The 24,348-nt window shown below is 37.6% G+C and overlaps 1 protein-coding gene across 1 annotated transcript; it reads left to right on the forward strand.

Moving 5' to 3' along the window:
• Positions 1-2,197: 2,197 nt before the first annotated feature.
• LOC124181985 lies at positions 2,198-22,591 on the forward strand. Its single transcript, XM_046568759.1, has 39 exons — positions 2,198-2,610; positions 4,753-4,856; positions 4,968-5,030; positions 5,142-5,204; positions 5,316-5,378; positions 5,490-5,552; positions 5,664-5,726; positions 5,838-5,900; positions 6,012-6,074; positions 6,360-6,422; positions 6,534-6,596; positions 6,708-6,770; positions 6,881-6,943; positions 7,055-7,117; positions 7,229-7,291; positions 7,403-7,465; positions 7,576-7,638; positions 7,749-7,811; positions 7,923-7,985; positions 8,097-8,159; positions 8,270-8,332; positions 8,444-8,506; positions 8,617-8,679; positions 8,791-8,853; positions 8,965-9,027; positions 9,183-9,379; positions 10,044-10,148; positions 10,238-10,349; positions 14,968-15,190; positions 15,344-15,469; positions 15,552-15,656; positions 15,756-15,938; positions 17,490-17,618; positions 17,716-17,880; positions 17,965-18,065; positions 18,195-18,388; positions 21,201-21,370; positions 21,918-22,079; positions 22,358-22,591. Exons 1-39 carry the CDS (start codon positions 2,413-2,415, stop codon positions 22,589-22,591), a joined length of 3,957 nt encoding a protein of 1,318 aa, XP_046424715.1. The 5' UTR covers positions 2,198-2,412.
• The last annotated feature ends 1,757 nt before the right edge of the window (positions 22,592-24,348 follow it).

Genomic DNA, 24,348 nt, shown 5'->3' on the forward strand with positions numbered 1-24,348 from the left:
GAGAAATTTCGATTTCAAATTTATCCTAAAATTCACTAAGAATATCAGTCTATTTGTTGGAGCTGCGACAACATTTGGGAAACATGCTGTAAAATCTTTATCGTATACCTGAAAATATTCGATTTACCTGAAAGTAATGGAAATAAAATTATAAATAATCAGTGCAAATTATATTAGGTTCTTCGGAATTTAAAAAAATATTTTTTCGTAAACAGTTAGGAATAATTTTTCACGAAGGCGGTTGAAAAGTTGCGAGCTACACAATTACAGAATATTCCAGAATCGGAAAACATTCAACGCTGACGACGATTGAGACTATGCGTAATTGCGGTGAAGGTCACAGATATATCCTTGTTTGATTAACATGATGTAATACGCGGTTTTTGAGCGCAAAGTGTATAATATTTTATTATCCTTATTCTTATGCACCGGGTGTCCCATTGCAACTTATACAGCCGAATGACTGAAAAATTGCAAGCCAATGAAACAATGTTTTAAACTCGGTTTTAAATAATAGTTGTTGGGTATCGAAGGGTTGACCCAACTACGGCGTTCACTAAAGGTATTGACCTTCAGTTTTAAGGGTATTTGAAGTTCGACTTTCGATTTTCAATAAGCAACACCTACTTTTCACCTCGGATTCCGAAAGTGTACGAAGTTTTACATTCAGATAGGTATTCGTGTCAGGGGTCAAAGTGACCCCTAGGGGTCATTTAAAGGTCAATTTTCCGCTTGCTGCAGGAGAGCTGTTAAATCGTGATATATATAGCTGTTTGCGTTCAAGAATGCCATACATCGGTGACCTTGGCCAATGATAGGTATTTTTGATGTGGGTACAAATTGGCCCCAAAGACCAAACTAATGCATTAAATGACGCATTGCGTGACGCGGTTACTTAAGGTACAAGTCTGTACAGAGTCAAAGATTTATTAATAAGGAGACCCCTTCTCCGAACGATGGTTACGCCCGCAGATTTTCATGCCTTCATGGCATTCTTTGACCTAAACAGCAATATCACAATTTACCAGCTTTCCTGCACCAAGCGAAAATTTGACCCTTAAATGAGCCTAACATGGATCCCCATCCGAATATAGTATTCAATGCTCTTTCGGAATCCGTGGTCAAAGGTAGGTATTCTCATTTGAATAACAAAAGTTGACTTTGAATTAATCTAAAAATGAAGCCAATGCCAAAGCGAAGGTCAAAGTTTGATTCAGCCTCTCGATACCCAACAAATTTTATTTGTAACATTTTTTTATTGCTTGCAATTTTTTTGCATTATTCAGCTGTTTACGTTTATAACGTATGGACAAGATTAGTTACCTTGAAAATATATCCTTATTCGTTGGAGAAATTATCATAAAATACTGTTTAATTTTTTCTCCCCGAAATTAATTGTCACTGAAAACTACTACACGTATCGATAATGGTGCACAGGTATTTCATGTGCGCGAAAAAAAATTGTTGGACTTTAAATAACCTGCACTAGTGAAATTGGCTAAAAAATATAGCTTAGTTGGCACAAGTTCGAAATTTTCGAGATCTTTGAAGGAATAAGTAGAAAGTCGCGGCATAATAATTGTCAAAGTACTATTGTTACGTCATCCGCAGCACGCCGGAAAAACTAGCGAGAGATATTATTCTGGTTAATCAGAACTGGCCCGAATCTGAAACAAGGTTGGCCAAAAAATCGGATCATCCCATCGTTCTGGTGCTGATAAATGATTGCTTAATAATCAACGTAACAATAACGTAATAATTTATCTTTCTTTAACTCTCAACAATATAATGAACGTCATCAATAAACAAGCCAACTTATAAAATCTTGTAAAATCGTTATCTCTACCATCACTACTTACGATGGTATTAGATTTTATGAAATACAAATTTTAACTGCAATCGAAGCGAAAATTATGTTTGCTTGGTTTTTTTTATCAGTTCAAGGGTTTTCAAACAATTTACTTTAGTTGTAATTCCTACAATCCAGAACCAGACGGTGAAACATCTCAATTTCTTCTTCTGACAAATTCCTTTACCTTTTACATATGAAATGAAAATCGCGTCGAATGGTCACAGCCGTACTTGCGGTTTTGAGATAAAATAGGTTTATCTTAACCACATCCGGTTGCCGGCCTAACCGAGAGCCATTAGCATTTATTAATCCCAGAAGTTAGTCAGTTAATATTAATCACTGGAACTCTGAGCAGGCATTTCTCTTCATTCCTGTATTTTAATATTTCCACTGATAACCATTAAACATATAAAGCTCCGTGCTGATCCGACCGCGCAATGTAATAAACCGCTGCGCGCACGGTAGATGTTTGAAACATATTAGGAAATTTTGAGTTTGAGATTTGAAAAGATATACAAGAAATTTTTATAGGCGTAATACGGCGAAGTAAATTAGAAAAAATGCGGACCTGTAGGTCGTACGACGTGAATGCTGTGGAAGGAGGTGGGACGGAGTCTTCTCCAGTTCAACGAAAACCTTTCTTTATCGTTAAACTGATCTTATTTCTTGTACTTTGTGCCATAATTATCACATTGTGCATATTGTTGGTGTCAAAAAGTAAAGAAGCGTCGAGGGATAATAATATCGTAGGAAAACAGGTAATCCTTGCTTTTTCATAATAAGCAAGACTGGATGATCGCATTCCCAGTCCTTGATAGCTCAGTTTGATTTGTTAGATGGTCGAATATTTTAGACCGGTAAAAATTTTCATACGAGAATAATGCCGTAGTAGCAACGATACAGTGGATAAAACGAATAGATTTGGTAAAAACAATTTGAACGATAAAGCAAAAGTTTTTGGAACGGATTAGTTATGAATAAGTAACAATGAATTCTGGTAAATAGAATATGAGAGGTCGTGGTTATCGCATTCTAGGAAAATTAGAATAATATTGTGATAGTAATAAATATTTTTCAAGATCAGGCCACCGCCATCTTGTAATTGATATTCGAGCGATATTCGAAAAAGTTCTCTCATATCTCGATCGAATAGTTGATTCTCTTCCCAAATTTCATTCAAATCTATTTGACTGTTTGTTTAGAATTGGAGATGTACGTTACCGAAAGTAGTAAGTTTCGAAAGTTTCCCATAAAAGTCAACCATATTCCTTAGAGACGTTTATCAAGCGTTTTTTAGACCTCTTTCGGATTCATGAAACATTCGTTCAGTCACCATTTTTTTCAAAAGTGACGATCTATTGTCAGCTTGTTTCAAACTCCTAAGCAAAGTAATAATTATGCAATTTTAGTTACAACAGATATAGATCATATCTTCCGAGTAACGAGATCCTTGGAATAGTCGTAACTGATTGGAAGGGCCTAAAAACTTACGCTCGGTGTCAAAAGACCCACTTTGCCTCCTTGGTGCACAATCTAATATTATTATACTATGCCGATCGACTATTGCTTGGCAGTTTTTACATTGAACTTCGGACTTCCTGTAAGCTGCGATGAAGTGGGGAAGCTATTGTAATTACCGCTATGAGAAATTGGGTTTCACCAGAAAATCTCTTCCAACCATTTTCAGATCAAACGCCTGGGTGTGTGTAATCAATTTTTGTCCAACAATGTCTCGAGAACGCATAAGCGGATTATCGTGATTCTGGTCTCAACTGATGCTAACTGACGATAACTCTGCAAACATGTTTAGACGGAAAAGAGAAAAAAAAGATTTTTAGTACTAATAGTTAATGTCATCGAAACTTGCATCTATCCTAAGCTAATTCTCCGAAGCTTGGAGACGTGTACAAAACGCATTATAGATAGGATGCAGTAAATATCAATTCGCCAACACCGATTATTTTTCTACAGTCATAGTACAACGGAGATACTATTTCTTATCGTGTTTTTGTAAATTATTTTGATTGATAATTTTTCGATATCAATCTATGTTTGTTTTCTTCCTGGTGAATGTGTACAACGGTATAATTTTTCTACAGTCGTGGAAATAAAACGAAATGTTTAGCACTGACAATGAGAGACGTGATTTCAGGGATCTCATTATTAAAATGCAGAAAAATATTTCACTATTCATGTAAATGATTTGACGATTGGTATAATTGATTTGAGGGTTTGTTATTGTTAAGTCAAATACTCTCTACAGTTGATGTTGTGTGCTTAGCATGCATACAGGAGATAGTTATTAACCATATAGCTGATCCAACTACGTTGATTTTACAGTTATCACGAAATTTCAATATATTTTCTAATTCGAATACATAGATGTTGATTTCTCAACTACAGATAGTTCTCTCAGTTCGCGATATTGGACGAGATGAGTGCGTCTGTAAAAATGATTTCTAGGAATTTCTACGAATTTTGAAAAACTCGACATTCATACTGGAATCCCTGAATTTTACTTCTGTACTAGGATTATTTTTCGAACAAGTAATGACACTTTTCTTATATCTGAGTATATATAAAGACATATGCAAGGGTATTCACGATTTATTCTTATACCTAACCATTGTATATAAGAATGAATATATTCCTTTCATATTGTCAGTTTTACTAACGACGAAGTTTATCTCCGTTACATCTTGATGCTGATACTTCTAGTAATTTAAGTTGTAGGTTACCTTAGTAGAATGCGTGTAAACTTGTGTAGTAATCAATTCCGGTACCGGACGACAGTCAGCGGATCCCATGTGAAACAAGCGTAATAACGGTTAAATGCTTACGAAAACATCTCGATCAAATCAATTTTATTAACACAATGTGATACATTGGTTGTATTATAGGATGAATTACGTGGACGGTATGATGGAACAAGTCAAATGCCTGTCAGCAAATTTGATACACAGGAGACTACGACTACTGAAACACCGGACACTTCACCTTTAACGTGAGTTACCTCATTAGTTCATCATCAAAGTTCGTTAATAGTATAAAACGTAATCGTTTAGAGAATTCCTGAATAGCTAACTTGCTTACTTACTCCATCTCTTGTTAACAGGGCAGGTGTCGAAACTAGGCAGGAGACTACGATTACTGATACACCGGACACTTCACCCCTAACGTGAGTTACCTCATTTGTTCATCATCAACGTTCGTTGATAGCATGACACATAGTCGTTTAGAGAATTCCTGATTAGCCAACTCGCTTACTCACTCCATCTCTTGTTAACAGGGCAGGCGTCGAATCTAGACAGGAGACTACGACTCCCCAAACACCGGACACTTCACCTTCAACGTGAGTTACCTCATTAGTTCATCATCAAAGTTCGTTGATAGTATAAAAGATAGTCGTTTGGAGAATTCCTGATTAGCTAACTCGCTTACTTACTCCATCTCTTGTTAACAGGGCAGGCGACGAACCTAGACAGGAGACTACGATTACTGATACACCGGATACTTCACCCCTAACGTGAGTTACTTCATTTGTTCACCATCAAAGTTCGTTGATAGTATAAAACGTAATCGTTTAGAGAATTCCTGATTAGCTAACTCGCTTATTTACTCCATCTCTTGTTAACAGGGCAGGCGACGAATCTAGACAGGAGACTACGATCACTGATACACCGGACACTTCACCCCTAACGTGAGTTACCTCATTTGTTCATCATCAACGTTCGTTGATAGTATGAAACATAGACGTTTAGAGAATTCCTGATTAGCCAACTCGCTTACTCACTCCATCTCTTGTTAACAGGGCAGGCGTCGAATCTAGACAGGAGACTACGACTCCCCAAACACCGGACACTTCACCTTTAACGTGAGTTACCTTATTTGTTCATCATCAACGTTCGTTGATAGTATAAAACGTAATCGTTTAGAGAATTCCTGATCACCTAACTCGCTTACTTACTCCATCTCTTTTTAACAGGGCAGGCGACGAATCTAGACAGGAGACTACGACTCCCCAAACACCGGACACTTCACCCCTAACGTGAGTTACCTCATTTGTTCATCATCAACGTTCGTTGATAGTATAAAAGATAGTCGCTTAGAGAATTCCTGATTAGCCAACTCGCTTACTCACTCCATCTCTTGTTATCAGGGCAGGCGTCGAATCCAGACAGGAGACTACGACTCCCCAAACACCGGACACTTCACCTTCAACGTGAGTTACCTCATTAGTTCATCATCAAAGTTCGTTGATAGTATAAAAAATAGTCGTTTGGAGAATTCCTGATTAGCTAACTCGCTTACTTACTCCATCTCTTGTTAACAGGGCAGGCGACGAATCTAGACAGGAAACTACGATTACTGATACACCGGATACTTCACCCCTAACGTGAGTTACCTCATTTGTTCACCATCAAATTTCGTTGATAGTATAAAACGTAATCGTTTAGAGAATTCCTGATTAGCTAACTCGCTTACTCACTCCATCTCTTCTTAACAGGGCAGGCGTCGAATCTAGACAGGAGACTACGACTCCCCAAACACCGGACACTTCACCTTTAACGTGAGTTACCTCATTTGTTCATCATCAACGTTCGTTGATAGTATAAAAGATAGTCGTTTAGAGAATTCCTGATTAGCCAACTCGCTTACTCACTCCATCTCTTGTTAATAGGGCAGGCGTCGAATCTAGACAGGAGACTACGACTCCCCAAACACCGGACACTTCACCTTCAACGTGAGTTACCTTATTTGTTCATCATCAACGTTCGTTGATAGCATGACACATAGTCGTTTAGAGAATTCCTGATTAGCCAACTCGCTTACTCACTCCATCTCTTGTTAACAGGGCAGGTGGCGAATCTAGACTGGAGACTACGACTACTGAAACACCGGACACTTCACCTTCAACGTGAGTTACCTCATTAGTTCATCATGAAAGTTCGTTGATAGTATAAAACGTAATCGTTTAGAGAATTCCTGATTACCTAACTCGCTTACTTACTCCATCTCTTTTTACAGGGCAGGCGACGAATCTAGACAGGAGACTACGACTCCCCAAACACCGGACACTTCACCCCTAACGTGAGTTACCTCATTAGTTCATCATCAAAGTTCGTTGATAGTATAAAAGATAGTCGTCTGGAGAATTCCTGATTAGCTAACTCGCTTACTTACTCCATCTCTTGTTAACAGGGCAGGCGACGAATCTAGACAGGAGACTACGATCACTGATACACCGGACACTTCACCCCTAATGTGAGTTACCTCATTTGTTCACCATCAAATTTCGTTGATAGTATAAAACGTAATCGTTTAGAGAATTCCTGATTAGCTAACTCGCTTACTCACTCCATCTCTTCTTAACAGGGCAGGCGTCGAATCTAGACAGGAGACTACGACTCCCCAAACACCGGACACTTCACCTTTAACGTGAGTTACCTCATTTGTTCATCATCAACGTTCGTTGATAGTATAAAACATAGTCGTTTAGAGAATTCCTGAATAGCTAACTCGCTTACTTACTCCATCTCTTGCTAACAGGGCAGGCGGCGAATCTAGACAGGAGACTACGACTACTGAAACACCGGACACTTCACCTTCTACGTGAGTTACCTTATTTGTTCATCATCAACGTTCGTTGATAGTATAAAACGTAATCGTTTAGAGAATTCCTGATTACCTAACTCGCTTACTTACTCCATCTCTTTTTACAGGGCAGGCGACGAATCTAGACAGGAGACTACGACTCCCCAAACACCGGACACTTCACCTTCAACGTGAGTTACCTCATTAGTTCATCATGAAAGTTCGTTGATAGTATAAAACGTAATCGTTTAGAGAATTCCTGATTACCTAACTCGCTTACTTACTCCATCTCTTTTTACAGGGCAGGCGACGAATCTAGACAGGAGACTACGACTCCCCAAACACCGGACACTTCACCTTTAACGTGAGTTACATCATTAGTTCATCATCAAAGTTCGCTGATAGTATAAAACATAGTCGTTCAGAGAATTCCTGAATAGCTAACTCGCTTACTTACTCCATCTCTTGCTAACAGGGCAGGCGGCGAATCTAGACAGGAGACTACGACTCCCCAAACACCGGACACTTCACCTTCAACGTGAGTTACCTTATTTGTTCATCATCAACGTTCGTTGATAGCATGACACATAGTCGTTTAGAGAATTCCTGATTAGCCAACTCGCTTACTCACTCCATCTCTTGTTAACAGGGCAGGTGGCGAATCTAGACTGGAGACTACGACTACTGAAACACCGGACACTTCACCTTCAACGTGAGTTACCTCATTAGTTCATCATGAAAGTTCGTTGATAGTATAAAACGTAATCGTTTAGAGAATTCCTGATTACCTAACTCGCTTACTTACTCCATCTCTTTTTACAGGGCAGGCGACGAATCTAGACAGGAGACTACGACTCCCCAAACACCGGACACTTCACCTTTAACGTGAGTTACATCATTAGTTCATCATCAAAGTTCGTTGATAGTATAAAACGTAATCGTTTAAAGAATTCCTGATTAGCTAACTCGCTTACTTACTCCATATTTTGTTAACAGGGCAGGCGTCGAATCTAGACAGGAGACTACGACTCCCCAAACACCGGACACTTCACCTTCAACGTGAGTTACCTCATTAGTTCATCATGAAAGTTCGTTGATAGTATAAAACGTAATCGTTTAGAGAATTCCTGATTACCTAACTCGCTTACTTACTCCATCTCTTTTTACAGGGCAGGCGACGAATCTAGACAGGAGACTACGACTCCCCAAACACCGGACACTTCACCTTTAACGTGAGTTACATCATTAGTTCATCATCAAAGTTCGTTGATAGTATAAAACATAGTCGTTTAGAGAATTCCTGAATAGCTAACTCGCTTACTTACTCCATCTCTTGCTAACAGGGCAGGCGGCGAATCTAGACAGGAGACTACGACTCCCCAAACACCGGACACTTCACCTTCAACGTGAGTTACCTTATTTGTTCATCATCAACGTTCGTTGATAGCATGACACATAGTCGTTTAGAGAATTCCTGATTAGCCAACTCGCTTACTCACTCCATCTCTTGTTAACAGGGCAGGTGGCGAATCTAGACTGGAGACTACGACTACTGAAACACCGGACACTTCACCCCTAACGTGAGTTACCTCATGTATTCATCATAAACATTCGTTGATTGTATAAAACGTAGCCGCTTAGAGAATTCGTGATCATCTCGCTAGCTTACTTTATGAAACTTTGTCTTGTAGTTCCTCGATTGTGTTACCTCATGTACAACAACTGATACTTTCAGAAATCACATGCAACCTGTGACGTTATCTGAAGTTATGTCAAAAATGGCCAAAGGCACAACGAGTCGAATTCTTTCCTACATGAACCATTCCTCTGATGCATGTGATGATTTTTATGAATACGCTTGTGGAGAGTTCGAAGATAACCAGCTGATGACAGAAAATGACCTCGCAGAACAAGCAATGCAACGAATTTTCAGTAAATAATCTCACCTTATTATACAAGTTTACCATGAGAACGGAACTCAAACATAACACGACAAAAACGATATTCTGAGTCAATCATCCGACGTGCACTCAAATGAAGCATAATTCGATAGGATTTTTTCACTGTATTGGCACAGGTTTGATCTACTTCATTGACGCGGAAAATCGTTGTGTCTGGCTGTGTCACAATAATCGAAAATAATAAACTGTCTAAAGATGTAACATGTCGATGTATGACTGTTCCACGATAGATGCAAGATTACAATGCAATATCATGAGACATCTAATAAGTTCTCGATACGAAGCTTGCAATGACACGAGTCGAGGCCAGTCGTATGGATTTTTCGTCCACACATTTAACGAACATAAGTCGATGTAGAGTCTGAAAAATTCCTTTAGTGGAAGTAGTTTTGTATTTCATCGCCAATCGGCGATACCTAGTTGCGAAAGAAAAGACCAACGGGCGTGCAACTCGATCAATTGCATTAATTTAATGCGCCCAAAATTACACTAATATTGAACCGGAAAACGTGCTCGGTAGATCAAGCTTGTAGTTTTGGGTGGTATACTGAAACTTCTGTATAGGGCTGCAGTGTGCAGTACACACGTTTCGGTGTTAACGTTATCAACTGTTTTTGTTCTCTTCCATTTTCTAGCCGAGGCTCAAAAACGCCGAAGTGACAAACAGCCCTTTCTCGACTATTACGAAAGCTGCTTGAATTACGAAAAGACAACCAATCAGTCTGAAAGATTGGCTAACGGTAGGCAATTGAAACCTTACTGGACCGAATCAAATGAACGGCAGGTATTTTTGTACTTAGTAATAGGCATTGTTTTCATCACGTTGTAGTTCGACGAGCTGTACAAGAAATCGGACGTTTTAATTACACGGATAACATTGGGAAGGATGATACCCAACCTAAATTCCGCGATACGCTTCAGAGACTTCTCGAACGGAACAGGTGAGCTTACCATTAGTATTTCTACTGGCTAATCTTTGCCCGCTTGATCACAGGTGTGAAATATATCGTTTAAAAGGCAAGCAATAAGAAGAACGCCGTAGTCATTTATGAATCAAGCATAGGTATGTAAGTAGACCTTGGTTTGGATTATTAGGCTATTGACGCCACGTCGTGTCAATGAAAAATGTTAGCTTTAGACGTAAAAAAACACACGAAATATTTTTAATCGTTCGAAAGTATGTTTCCAAATCTTGAAGAGTTTACGAGATTTATACGAAATTGGTAAAGCACTCGTCATGTTGGTGCATACATGACTAATTTTTATAACAGAATTCTGACAATCACTCCGCGATAAATGCATCCATCACGGTGGTTGCTATACCTGATTATAAAAAATATTTCTCAGTCTAAATGCTAAAGTAATAATATCATCTCAGTGTTATCAAATTTTTGCGAGAAAATCGTAAATGAATGAGTTAGTGTAATTCCGACATATTTTGGTGCGCTGGATACGATAGCATTGCCCGTTCTTTTTCCATTGGTGAAAAATGGCATGTTTTTACGACAATTGTATTTTTAGTCCTATTATCTCCCAAACTATTTCATAAAGTACGCTAAGAAAAATTGAAGTGTTCTTTTTCTCATCTAAAGAATGTCATACAATAGTATCATAAAATATTATTACTTTTCAACACCTCTCCTGATGTCAGAGAAGTATTAGTGTCAGTCGAAAATCACGTTTGCTAATGTTAAGGAATCTTTACGTTTTCGATCCTCTACAATTCGAAAAACAGGTTTTTATAGAAGTGTCGGTCGGTCTGCCGGCCTGTTGGTCTGTCCGAAAAACTTCCGCAATGATTTCGAAAACATCTCGATGAAAAAATCTATAAATCACAGATTTTCACAGCCTAAATGATTGCCATGAAAAATTTCCATATCCCTTTCAATTTGAACTTTCGGTTCTACCGGAAATGAATCGCTTTTTAATGTTTAACCGAAAAACTTATACTTTTTCTTCTTCATTAAATTACTTTATGTTTTTCCAAGTTTATATTTTTATTTGAAAAAAAAATGTATGAATTTTTTGTTCTGTAGAAAATGTTTTATTCTTCTAAATTTTCTTTCAATACTTTTTCATTTCATTGTCAAGTCTCGGCAGTTTCAGATTTTTCGTTTAGCCGTTTTTGCGATCATCACGGCAGATTTTCAAACAGCCCGACAGACTCTCCATTCTCATGACGATGAAAAGTATCGCGAAAAAAAAAGATTTCACGGCAGATTCTTTTTTAATTCCATCACGCCTACTAATAGTCATAATAAAATATTTCTGACCCAAAAATTTCTTATCTCTTACGATCGTAAATATAATCGTATTTTTCCCTGTTTGAAACGTTTCATCCAAGATGATTTCACAGTGATAAGAGTATTTTCATTCGACTTAAATAGCAGCTTGACCCTTTCAGAACCCTTGACCATTGCAGTGGTTGTGCATTTTGAAAATTCAGAACAAATGCTTCTTTCAACAGAGTTTTTGTAAAGTATGGGTTTTGACAACATTTCCAATAACTATTTGAAAAACCACATATTGAAGACTATTCCTTCATTTGAGCATGTTGTCTAGTCGAAAAAGTGCAGCTTCAATAGTTAAAAAAAGAGATGCGTGTGACTTTTGTTTTTATTTCTACTTTTGTAGGCTATTTAATGTCAACTCTCTTTCTGGAAAAAACATTTATGCTTCCAGGATAGCCTCAAACGTTATGAAAAAATAGATAAGCTTGGCAACAATTAATGCAAAGATTCTGTCATGAGAAAAAAAAGATTTATTATACATATATGGTCATTAGGGAGTGCCAGAAATTATTTTTTTCAAACACGCAACAAAATTTCAGTGAATCATCTGAAATAGAATATCTCGACCAAATATGAGCTCAAAATATCGATATTTAGAGGTGCCTATTTAATTTTTTCCATTTTGTATTTAAATAACACGTAAAAAAATCGGAATTTTGTTTTTCTTTTGTAAACGGCTATTATAAACTATCTAAACACAGATTCTTAAAGGAAATTTCACGCTCTATAAAAAAGTATTGAGATAAAATTTTCCTAACTCTAACCAATTAAGATGTATTCGTCTGTAAACATTGAGTCATCTTGAATATCTTCTGATCAGTTAAAGCGAGGAAAATTCTATCTCAGAACTTTTAATATAGTGTGAAATTTCCCATAAGAATCTGTATTTACGTAGTTTATAAGTCGAGCCGTTTACGAGAAAATGAATTGAAAATCCTCCTATTTTTCTAACAATAAGTGTTATTCAAATGGAAATTGGAAATAATAAAATAGGCGTCTCTAAATATCCATATTAAGAGCTCATGTTTGGCTGAGATATTCTATTTGAGATGCTCTACCAGAATTTTGATGCGCGTTTGGGAAAATAATTATTTTTTTTTGGCACACCCTAGTGGTCATCATATGTGCACGCAAGAAAAACATGTAACGATATTTATTTAACATGTAGAACGCACTTGTAAAGAAATAAATGCTATTCATGGATTATAATTAAAAGGAATAAGCTCTCGGGTTGGACACATTATTTCCATCGATTGTTTATCATTTTTCCTACTTCAATATTTTTTCCGAATCATCAATATGTTTTCGAATTATCCAATTGCTTAATTAACAATTTTCCCAACATCACAAATTATATAATAAAAGTAGTGATAGGAATATTAAATTTAAATTTTCTTCAAATCTTGCCAATGAACACTTCGTATCCATTAGAATGGACCCACGATTAGCTTTTAATACAGGTTAAGGAACATTCTGAAAAAGATTAGAAAGCTCATGTGAAAGATAGGGAATCGATACACGCCTAAGCAAATTTTATTCCAGCGCTAGATTCAATTCAGTTTTGAAAGGGTCAAGTGGTAAACTTTGACATAAAAAACGTAAATATTGTACCCTATTATAGCACACATATCTATTACAATAATGTTGCGGGTTTCTTTTAGGTCACAAAGCAACATACATTTTTTTTACCGTACTTTATGAAGTGGTTTGGGAGATGATACGAGTCATAAAGTGCATTTTTCGTAAAAAATTATAAGAGACCATTATTGCAGAGCGTTGAATTCACTACAAAAATATTTATCGGACATTTATGTACATCACCTCGTTACTGAGCTACAGATTTCAGAATTAAACTAAAACCATTTTCGATTATCAATCGAATGGAAAATGAAAAATGGCGTTCATGAACCACTAAATGTCAACATCAAGGGCTCAAATTTTCACTGGCATCTTATTTCCGCTTCCTACAACTATGAAACGTGTGACTTGGAATAAAAGCTTCGTAAATTTTTTTTGAACCGGTCTAGTATATGCGATACACATATACATATATATACGGCACTTTATTATCTCCATTCTTCCATCGGAGAACCAAAAACACTTTTTTGCACCAGGTCCCGCCAGGTAACGTCGTCTACAGGTAAGATCATTGAGGTTGCAGGAGGGGATGAGTCTATAGACTTGAGGTGGTCATGTTCGGTTACATGCCTCAGTTTTATCTATTAGAAATAATTTTCTTTTCGTTGTTTGTCTTGCACAAAGGAAACTGGGAATAGAATGAACATTGTAAGGTTCGGTGGTATCTAGCTTGGAAACTATTCATAGGGAAGGGCCGTGCCTGTGAAGGCTTTTGTTCAGAATGCCAAGATCTATAACATATCAAAAATCCAGACGATTCCACTAAAACCCAATTCCTGTAGGATTATTGCGGGACTCAAATGGTAGCCCTGTATTGCAAACACATCGACACAACATGTTCATGATACATGAATCATCTCATGTACTGTATTAAACTTGAACTTTTCGCGAAAAAATATGCTTTTCCTGTGTTTATTAAAGATTGCTATCAAACTACGGTCAATGAATGTTCAGAATTTGACATAATTTGGTATTACTTTAGCTGAAAACACGTGACAGAAGATGTGATAAAATCGAGGTAAAGGCACTTTTCACAGCATGCTCATCAGGGTGGTTAAAAAAAAAAATTTTGTCCGCTCTTACCACTTCAGATGTTAGTGTTTGTCGCTCTTTCCATGTTTACTTCCCATGTTAAATGAATGACCTGTTAAATTTGAGGGGTGGGGTACAAAAATGCGAAAGACCAAAAAGTCGACGGGACGAAATCCCGAAAATTAAACTGCCGACAGTTAAAAACGTAGAAAGACCAAAAATACGAAAAGATGACTTGTAGAAAGATAAAAATTGAGAACGCAAAAATGTATAAATAAATGAATACTAACATTTTTATTTTTTTTTTTTTTTTGAGAACGAATATTTTGACCCCCACCCGACTTAAGCTGGAGAGCTCATCTGTTGGGAGGATTTTTTTCTATCAAGCACTAACATTTGAGGGGGTAAGAGCAGAAAAGGTTTTTTTTTTAACCACCCTAATGGTCGTACAGTTACATCCGAAACGCATTAAAGTTATAACATTTGAATTCTCGAGTCACTTCTGACTACAAGTCAACGCAATCGCGGATGGAATGCAAGTTTCGTTGTTAGAAAAAAATCTAAATCCTATCGAGTAAGCATGAGGTCTGATTCGCAGCGCCCTCTTATTCGACATTACTCCAGACCTCGCAGTAAAAGAAGGGAAATGTAACACAGAGCCAGAAACAGTTCAGTTTACTTGGAAAATTGGGCCACTGATCAGCAGAACTGACCCCTACACGAATAGAAGAGCAGAGGAATGCTATAAACAGCAGGAATCGGTGAGAAACGAACCGGAAGTGAATTTGACAGAAGTCTACGGAACTTACAAAGAGTGCGAGGTGAGATTAAGTATGCCTTCGATACCTGGTTTTTACATAATACAATCCAATAGCACGATTACATATCTTATACGTACATGCGATGCTGGAATGACAGGTAATTATATTACCTGTAACAGTAAATTTAACCCTTGAAGTAAACTTTGTTGACAGAACTACTTGGGCACCTTTACAACGTCCATCAAAGATCGCGTGAAAAAAATTTTCGGAACGGATGATATTCGATCGAAACAAGTCGGGTTTGACGTTGAGAAGCTGATGAAACTTTTCCTTGTGCCGGCATGTATCTCATTTTTTGATTCCATACGTGTGCAATGATCGTCTATAATATGTCATCTATAATGGTGATTCTGCATTGCAGGAGATGGATGAAGATGAAATCCGTAAGGCCTACGCAACCAAGAAATATATCTTGAAGGGTGACGATGACCTCTCTGTCAGACGGGCACATAAACAACCGCCATTCGTAAGTAAATTACAGAGAAATCTACACATTGCAGCAGAGGAAAAAATAAGAATCCGATGATATATCGAAGAATTTCATCAAACATCGTTACTCTTGTAGCTTGATTTCAAGAAACTATTACCACCTCGAGCAAATGTGGAAAGAAAACGCTGGCATGGTTATCTTCTTGAAGACCTTATTCGAGCTGTAAAGAATGTCGCCTTTCGAAGCTATCACATTAGTGACGAAACGTGGATAAATGATGCTCTCCTCGCAATTTACGCTAACGATGTCTATCACGAGGTAAGTTTCGTCATTTGATGAGGGGCCGTTGGAGATCGAAATGCATGGGGTGAAGAGTCTGTATCGTGATGATTCAAAACTATTATCTCGTGTTTGATAGCTTGAAGTCATAAGCGCCAAAATGTGATTTTTCGGACGAAGGGTCACCTCGTGTTTTTTTACTGATTCCGACAAAAATTATGAACAAATCCATGAACAAGTTAGAATCAATGATCCGAAAACTAGAAAGCAAAAGGTTGTCTATAGGCCAATAGAGTGTGCTGTGTAGTAGATCCACCAGACAATAATATGTTGTTACCTTTATCGCTTTGTTTTTATGAATAATATATTCATATAAGTAAATATGCTTATTAAACATTTTTAGTGAAACCATTATGAAAACTTCTCAACATAATTCGATCTATTCATTTACATAATATCGCTTATGGACTACTGTGATTGGTTCGCATTATTCGTCCTTTCAGAATGGGCCAATAGTCCCGTGCACCAGTTCTTACGACCTTGTGTCAATAACTTATCAATTTTTCAATATCAACATTTTTGATAATACTCTTCAAATTTCGCCGAATTATAACGAAAAATAAGCGGCTTTATAAATAAGCCTATAATTTAATCTAATTTAATATTTAAAAATAAGCCCTCGAACTTTCCGTTCTCACACTGCAGGTTCCAAGTTCACAGAAAAAAAAATAGTAATATCCAGTTCGAATTTCTAACTACATATTCAGATTCGTGATTAACGATTTAAAAGACCTCAGATACCATTACATGAAGATATGACGATTTTTTATTTTTAACCACTATAACGGATCCACCGTCACAAATTTTGGAAGTCTGAGCTCGGATTCGTTATCAATGACCCAAAAGATCTCCACCTACTAATTTCTACCGAAATCCGAATATTTCTAGATTTTTTTCCACCATATTGGTTCTACAATTTTGGATTTCGTAAATCTGACCTCAGATTCGTGATCAGCCAACCAACAAACCTTACGGTACCAATTTTCAATAGAATCTATTTATTCATTCTCGAGACATCATTTGTATTTTATATTTTGGAATTTTCTTACTTAAACAATCCGACTAGTAAAACGATCAAAGCCAAAATTTAATTAGCTCGAAGTTTGGAGAAGCCGCGTCGACTGGGCCAAACTAATTGAAATCCGGTAACTCGCTCTCGAGACATCGTCGGACGAAATAACTGATCACACAGATGCATACATAAAAACATACATATAAAAACATACATCCACACATATGTACGTCCATCCGAAAATGGTTGCATGTCTTTCTCTATATCTCGTAAAGTCGAGATCTATTGAAAACTCAACTTTTTGTTTTCGGGGTAATTCCAATTACTTCCTTTCTTATCTGAGAACAAGGAAACGGGAAGTTCAAAAATTTATACCACCTTTCCTCTTCACGAACACTAAAAGCTCATCTAATTTTAAGCCTACGACCTTAAGTAATTAGAAACGCGATGTAATATTAGTTTCGACTTGAAACCAACTTATTTCGTACAATTTCCGGATTTTGTTTTTTTTCTCGCAGTTTGTTGCTCCGCGCCACGATGTCGAAAATTACTGCAAGCGACTAGCAACTAACCTGATGAAGACGCATGCATCCAGTTTATACATGTCATCATTCAAAAGCGAGGAACTCGAGGTCATGGACAGAACGGTAAGCGAATAAAGCCTTCGAATTCTGCGACGTTCCAAGCATATAATTCACGATGTATCGATCTGATTGTGAACCAAGATTGTTGTTGTGGCTTCAGATGACCGAAATGTTTGAAAAATTAAGGAAAACATTGGAGTCGAATGTATTGAAACAGAAATGGATTGGGAAGAAGAGCAAAGAAGCAATTTTGAAGAAAATCGCAAGTCTCTCAATCGCGACACCCGCCCACCGAACCGATTATCATAACTCAAACGACAGTGAGGTACGCAACATCAAACCGCAGACACCTTCCTTCGGATAGCGGGCTAGAACGGATTGTTTAAACCACAGACGTTATATTTTACAGATCGAACTTACAGGCGATTTTTTCAACGACACAATGGCGCTGCGGAAGATGTACAGAACGTCCATGTACCAGATGCTGGATAAACGGCCAAGCGAAGAAATGTATGCGTTTGCTTGGTTGACGATCATTTTTACGGTCCCCGCGATACGAAATCGATGATCAGTTTCGCAGGGAATATAAATTGTCCCGATCGGTCAGCATTGGTCTGAAAGTCGATTTTCGATTCACAGATGGACGTACTTCGCCCAACCGTACGACGCGTCGACTTCATCTATATACGAGCTCGAGAAAATAATTATACCGTTCGGAGCTGTAGATTGGCGCTTTTTGGGCCGTTCCTACACCACGTCAACGCAGCATTTGGGGCTAGCTACTCTTGGAACGCTTATCGCCAATGAAATTGCTCATCATTTTGACTTCACAGGTACGTGACGCGTCGTGAGTACACTAAAAAAATGCTAGAGTCAAAACAACTACGTGATATACCTATGTGTACATAGAACGACTGTAGTTGGGGGAAACATTAAATACAACTTCCCTCGCTGCAACACCAGATAATTGAATGACGATATCAACTTCAAGAATATAGCGAAAGAAATCATTTATGGCAACTATGTTCTTCGTTGGTAGCGACTGCTATGAAGTTACCGTTGGTTTCACGCATGGCGCTGCGTTGTACGTATAACGTTCGGTGTGATTGTCATGAAAATAACGCGTAGTTGCTTTAACACGTATAACCCGTCATGTGTATGAACAGTTAACCATACTGTAATTTCACACGCAACGAAAACGTTAACGATTTTCTGTAGTTGAACGAACCAGCGCGAACGAGTTACGCGAACGGCGCTTGAGTTCGATTCAATATGAAAATAGATGCCATAATTATGGAAATTATGTACGTCTCCTTTTCATATACGTAGAGATAAGTATCGTTTAATAAACCAAACCGATTTATTGGAAAATTGTTCGTTCGATCATCATTTTATGAAAATAAATCGCGACCGATCCGCGTAAAGAAGGATGTACCTGCGGTTAATTGACATTGTTTTAACTAAATATTCTGTCGCCATTAAAGAATATAGTCATCCGTGGAGTCCCAGATTCGAACACAGGCTTATGGAGATAGACTGTGCGGTGTTACGGGGCCGCTTAAGACCTATGTGAATCTGTCACACGACTGTGGAAAAAAACATTTCAAAAACTAATATGAATTGTACTTCGTTGGTGCCCGCTTGTATCACCATTTTTTTCATTTATACTTTGAGTCAACAAAAGATGGAGTCGTTTCTTTGATTTTTATAAAAGCTAACTCTTCTGTTTGCAAAGATAGTCGGATTCTTCCAACGGGGATAGCTTCAGAGTCGTTTCTATAGATTTCTACCACCTTTCTTTTTGTTGTACTTCGACCCGAGTCACCGGTTAGAGTGAGAGGGCCAACTCTTGCTCCCTCTCTCTCTCTCACTCTCTGAATACGGCTTACGGCTTCAGCTTGGTGAACAGAGCGCGCAGTCTATCTCTGTAAGTCTATGGGTTGGCGTCCCGAGCAAAATTGTGCGTGCGGCGTTTTTTCGGGATTTAAGATAAAAATTAGCTTTTCCCGATTTGCAATCAATTATAAGTAATTGACATGTCAGAAAGATGTGCCTAATGGCCATAATCAGGCTACATATTTGAATTTTATTTGTTGATTAGAACTACTCCAAATGATTACATGCTCGTGTTTAGTTATTAAATCTATCGCATATGCTTCTGACAACTATATAAGGTGTCTCAAAACTCGCGCAAAAAGTAATTTTGGTGGAAAACCCTGCTTTATAGTTACTAATAGTCGATTTTTTATTGATCCATAAAGTATACAGAACAGAGTTGTGTATGCAATAGCATTGCTGGCACATACGCGCTCTTTTTTTGAAATTTTTCTGCATTACCGTTTTGCGTAAGTATGGCTGAATTTCACTGACACAGCGCTCAATTTCCTCCTCAAAGGTACGAGTCCTTCAACGACCGCCAGAGTGTTCAAGATGACTAATTGATCTAGTCGATCTACATTTTTAATTAATCTCCTCACATTTGATGAATTTAAATCACTATTCGGACCAGATTTTGTGCAAAAATTGCAAACTGTAGCTGTCAAGCCTTCGTTATTTTTAAATTATTGCTTAACAATGAAAACGCGTTTTTATTTCGAGTATCGCCCCATTTTTAATAACCCCGAAGTGGCAGCTGTCACGCTGTATTTTGATTTTTGGTGGCAACACTTTACCGCACAAATTGCGCGAAATTTAAATCTTGCGCGAATTTTGGGACACCCTACATACAAAAGTTAAACTTATCCACGTAACGAGTTCAATTCTTGGGCGGAAGAACACCATAACCACCCCATCACTTGTGACCGGATGACAACAACAATAATCGACATAACGATATATTATGATTGGTTTTGCCAGACGTAACAGTCCTTACGAGCATCCTAATGTAGTATCAAAATATGTAATTTTGTAATACGAGCGAGTAAATTTGATATGGCAATCACAGCAAATAAATTATGCCAAAGAAGTTTCGTAGTAAAACCGTTTAGTCAACGTAACTAAATGATTATCGTTGGCGATGTAGATGATAATACCTGATGTTGCTACATTTTTTATAGTTAGTATAACAATAGAACATTGAAGGACCGGGAGTGCATCAGATTTTTTAGTTATTTCATATTTGCCAAAACTATAAATTTTTTCAGTATACTTGACTGAAATGTGATGGGAAATTGGGCAGGGGGAAGCTAAATTGAAACTTATATTTGCCGAAAGTTGGATCGTGCAACCTTTACGCTATTGTTTTTTAATTATTCATACAATAACGGTAATTATGTATAATAACGCCTCGAGTAGGGACGTGCGGATACCAGAATTCTTCAGCTCTGATCGGGAAAAATCTATCAGTTTCGGGTCGGATTCCCGAAAATCTCGGCATTCCCGAAAATATTAATGTTTACAAAGATAGCTAGATCATTGACGTGGGATCCGTGAATTAGTGACAGAAGACAAGAGCGAGTGAATCGGCATCATGATTGAAGATAGTCGATGATTAATACACAATAAAAGATATACTTTATTTGAGCGAGATATGTGCGAACTGTGTCGCGAGAGATCAGACAGACAACTCAGATTTGATGAAAGCTGAGAGAATACATATGACGATATACATTGGAGATATTGAGACAGTTATTAATCTCTTTTCAGGCATAAATTACCTGAACGGTCGGAAAGGTAGGGGCGTGGCGCCTGTTTTCTGCTCTAACACGGAGGATGATACAGCTTACAGAAGCGACTACAAAAACCAATACCAAAATTTGAGGGGAAAAATGGACTCCATCTTCCTGCCATCGACTTCTCAAAATATTCATTACAGCGTAAGCCACAGACGTTCAGCATTGTCCGTTTTATTCATTGGTTAGACAAATCAAATATGGGGTCGTAGTAAAATAATTTTTTTTTGCATTTCTGAAAATGTATTCTCTGAGCAAAGTTTGAATGACTCGGGTAAATCGTCAATAAATTATGATAAATCCCGACTGTCTAATTGCTAAAGTTGTGGATGATTTCAAAAAATTGTACCAAATCAGTTGTATGTAACAAGTCGTTCGTTAAAATCTTTATCGAATTCACACTGGACGCATACTTTGAATTTTCTATAACTCGCCGGCACGACTAAATGGATAGAATTGATTTTTTCACTACGCTCAATAATTATAATTTTGCTCGGATGCCCTAAGCGAGTGCCTTGTAGAATTCAATTCAATTTCGCTGGACTGTTGATTTGGTCAAACTAGTGTCATTACGCATGTAATAAGGAAAATGTCATAATTCAAAACATCATGTATTTTGTCATTGTAACCCCAATTTTTAATCTCATAAATAAAACCAGAATAAACTGTTTGGAATTGACTGAATTTGCAGATATCCGACCTCAGTCTCAATGAGAGATTCTCAGACGACGCGGGCCTGCGACTCGCCTACGATACGATGTTAAACTTACCCGCGGAAGCCAAAATACCATTGCCCTGGCTTTCGAACTCGGAATCCAACGAGATACAACAATTCTTCTTGGCCTATGCTCAGGTGCCTACCTAATTGACACTTGTAATACTTTTTTTTTATGCATGTGGTCGCTGTTCGTTGTATGTTCAACGTCTAAATTAGTCTAACGGGAAATGGTTAAGCTCCAACGGATGCTGAATACTGTATTCTCATAGAGAAATCACAGTACGTGCTGACAGAGGAACCGAGCAGTTGGTAAAGAGCAAAGATCATAGATCATTTTCGACTGATACGCACTACGCTTTTCATTGTTAAACCTACCACTTGACCGCTCGTAACTGTTGTTCCAATATTTACAGATGCATTGCACAAAGAAGCCTCTCACAACATCCTTCAGATCGCTCTACGAAGACGAAAACTTGCCAAGCCGACTACGGATTGCGATAACTGCCGCCAATAACGAAGCCCTTGGAGAAGCCTGGCAGTGCAAAACGGGAACCAAAGTCCGCCCTGAGGAAAAAACATATAATTTTCCTCACCTCGACGGTATAGACTTTGGTCGTGATACCGAAGCACTCCCACCTAATCAATGAGTTTATGTTTCATCTCAAGAAACAGCCGTTTGTGTCAAAAATATACCAGTGAACTGTGATAAATATCACTTGTATAATTACTAGAAAATATCATTAAGATGAGTGTATCGTTACAATAACGGTTTAGATATTATTGGGATTAGAAAAAAAATTGGTACAAGTACCACCCCTTCAGTGTGATAGTAGTTATCAATACTAGATATTCTGGTTACCGCAACATGTTTTAGTTCATCGGGGCCACAAATCAATTTATTGTGTCATCAACATCTAATTATCGTAGTTACAGAAGATATGATACGAATGACTATAATCGAAAAGAATAAAACCCACCCTTGATTTTCTATTTACAGGTACAAAATTAATTTTCATTTTGTACCCAGAAACATATTTTTCGGTTAAAACAAAAAATGAAAATAGTTAGGGACCGTACATAGGTACCACAACTAAGAATTTTTCGCCGTCTAAAGAAACTATATTAAGTATCGTAAATTTTGGAAATGACTATATGAGTATGATAGGTCACCATGCAGACTGAAATACACGAAACATACCATTTTTCTCGTAATACGTATGAGATAGGTAAAAAATACACGTATTGCCAAGGAATATAATTTCATGACACGTCTACTCAATATTATTATTAATATGTACGTACAATGTAGACACGGGTGCAAAGCAAAAAAATGTAAGTCTATTTGTCGAATGAAATAAATCTGCTTGTGGTATGTACAGTTGATTAGGGTCATATTTTATTAGCATATCGCTTGTAATGCAATAAATATTAAACGTACAATAAATTATACATCGATTCCAACAGCACCATTATCATTCTGGCTGAAACATATGTCACAATGTGACATCGGGGCCTTAATTCGTTTAAACACTGTTAGTGGTGATGCAGAGGGTTCTCCGTTCAAGGTAGTTCTGTGAATATTGTTCAAAATGACGGTCATTACCTTTATCAGCGTGGTGACAAGGTACAAACATAGCCCAAGCTCGTGTAGTTGAATACATGTCACGATTATATCATAAGATTTGGTACAGATTCTCATCTTCAGATCAGATAGTCATTTGTTTATCAATTTCCTCATCAATCTAACGAAATACCAACTCGATGCCATAATTTCTCAAACGGCTTTTTCCCTTTTACTTACTTTAACGGGAATGCGAGTGACAGGCAGGAGCTTCTTGTCGCGATATCGTTCCTAGAAATCGCTGCCTTCAAGTTGTCCACAAAAAGACAACGAAAGTAAGGTGAACTTGAAGAATCTCCTTAAATTGTTTAATTCAATGGGGAACCACACTGCCAACTCTTAAAGCTTGATGGCAGCACAATCGTTGGTTCAAAATTCAAATTCAAGCATACAATATTACATGAAATTAATTTTCCTTTATTGAAGATCTTTTTTCGTCACTTGGAGAAAAGCAGCATGGCAAATTAACCTGTTTAAATTCTTCAATCGTCCAAACAAAATACTTTTTGATTTTGGAATACCGGAATATCACGGCAAAGTGGACCAATGATTGTGCGCCACCTGCAATCAGCTTGACAACTGTGGAAATTGTGCCCAACTTCAGAGTGGCTTTTTGTCTAGGGAAACTAGAAGATGTCAATGAATTATTTCGTTTGGTAATAAGACGAGGAATTTTTGATAGATGAGAGAATTTTAGGAAATACTTGCAGTTGTTCTTAGAAATTCTTTGAAATATGGCGTGTTCAATACCACCTATAAATTCTTCAACTGTTGCTGGGAATT

The sequence above is a fragment of the Neodiprion fabricii genome, chromosome 5 (genome assembly GCF_021155785.1).
Source record: "Neodiprion fabricii isolate iyNeoFabr1 chromosome 5, iyNeoFabr1.1, whole genome shotgun sequence".
Taxonomy (NCBI): Eukaryota; Metazoa; Arthropoda; class Insecta; order Hymenoptera; family Diprionidae; genus Neodiprion; species Neodiprion fabricii.

Bases quoted from the DNA above. Each gene is read 5' to 3' on its own strand.
- LOC124181985 (XM_046568759.1), top strand. From the start codon at position 2,413: ATGCGGACCTGTAGGTCGTACGACGTGAATGCTGTGGAAGGAGGTGGG. The intron at 6,944-7,054 runs GTGAGTTACCTC...TCTTGTTAACAG, and splicing joins CCGGACACTTCACCCCTAAC to GGCAGGCGACGAATCTAGAC. The intron at 10,350-14,967 runs GTGAGCTTACCA...TCTGATTCGCAG, and splicing joins AGACTTCTCGAACGGAACAG to CGCCCTCTTATTCGACATTA.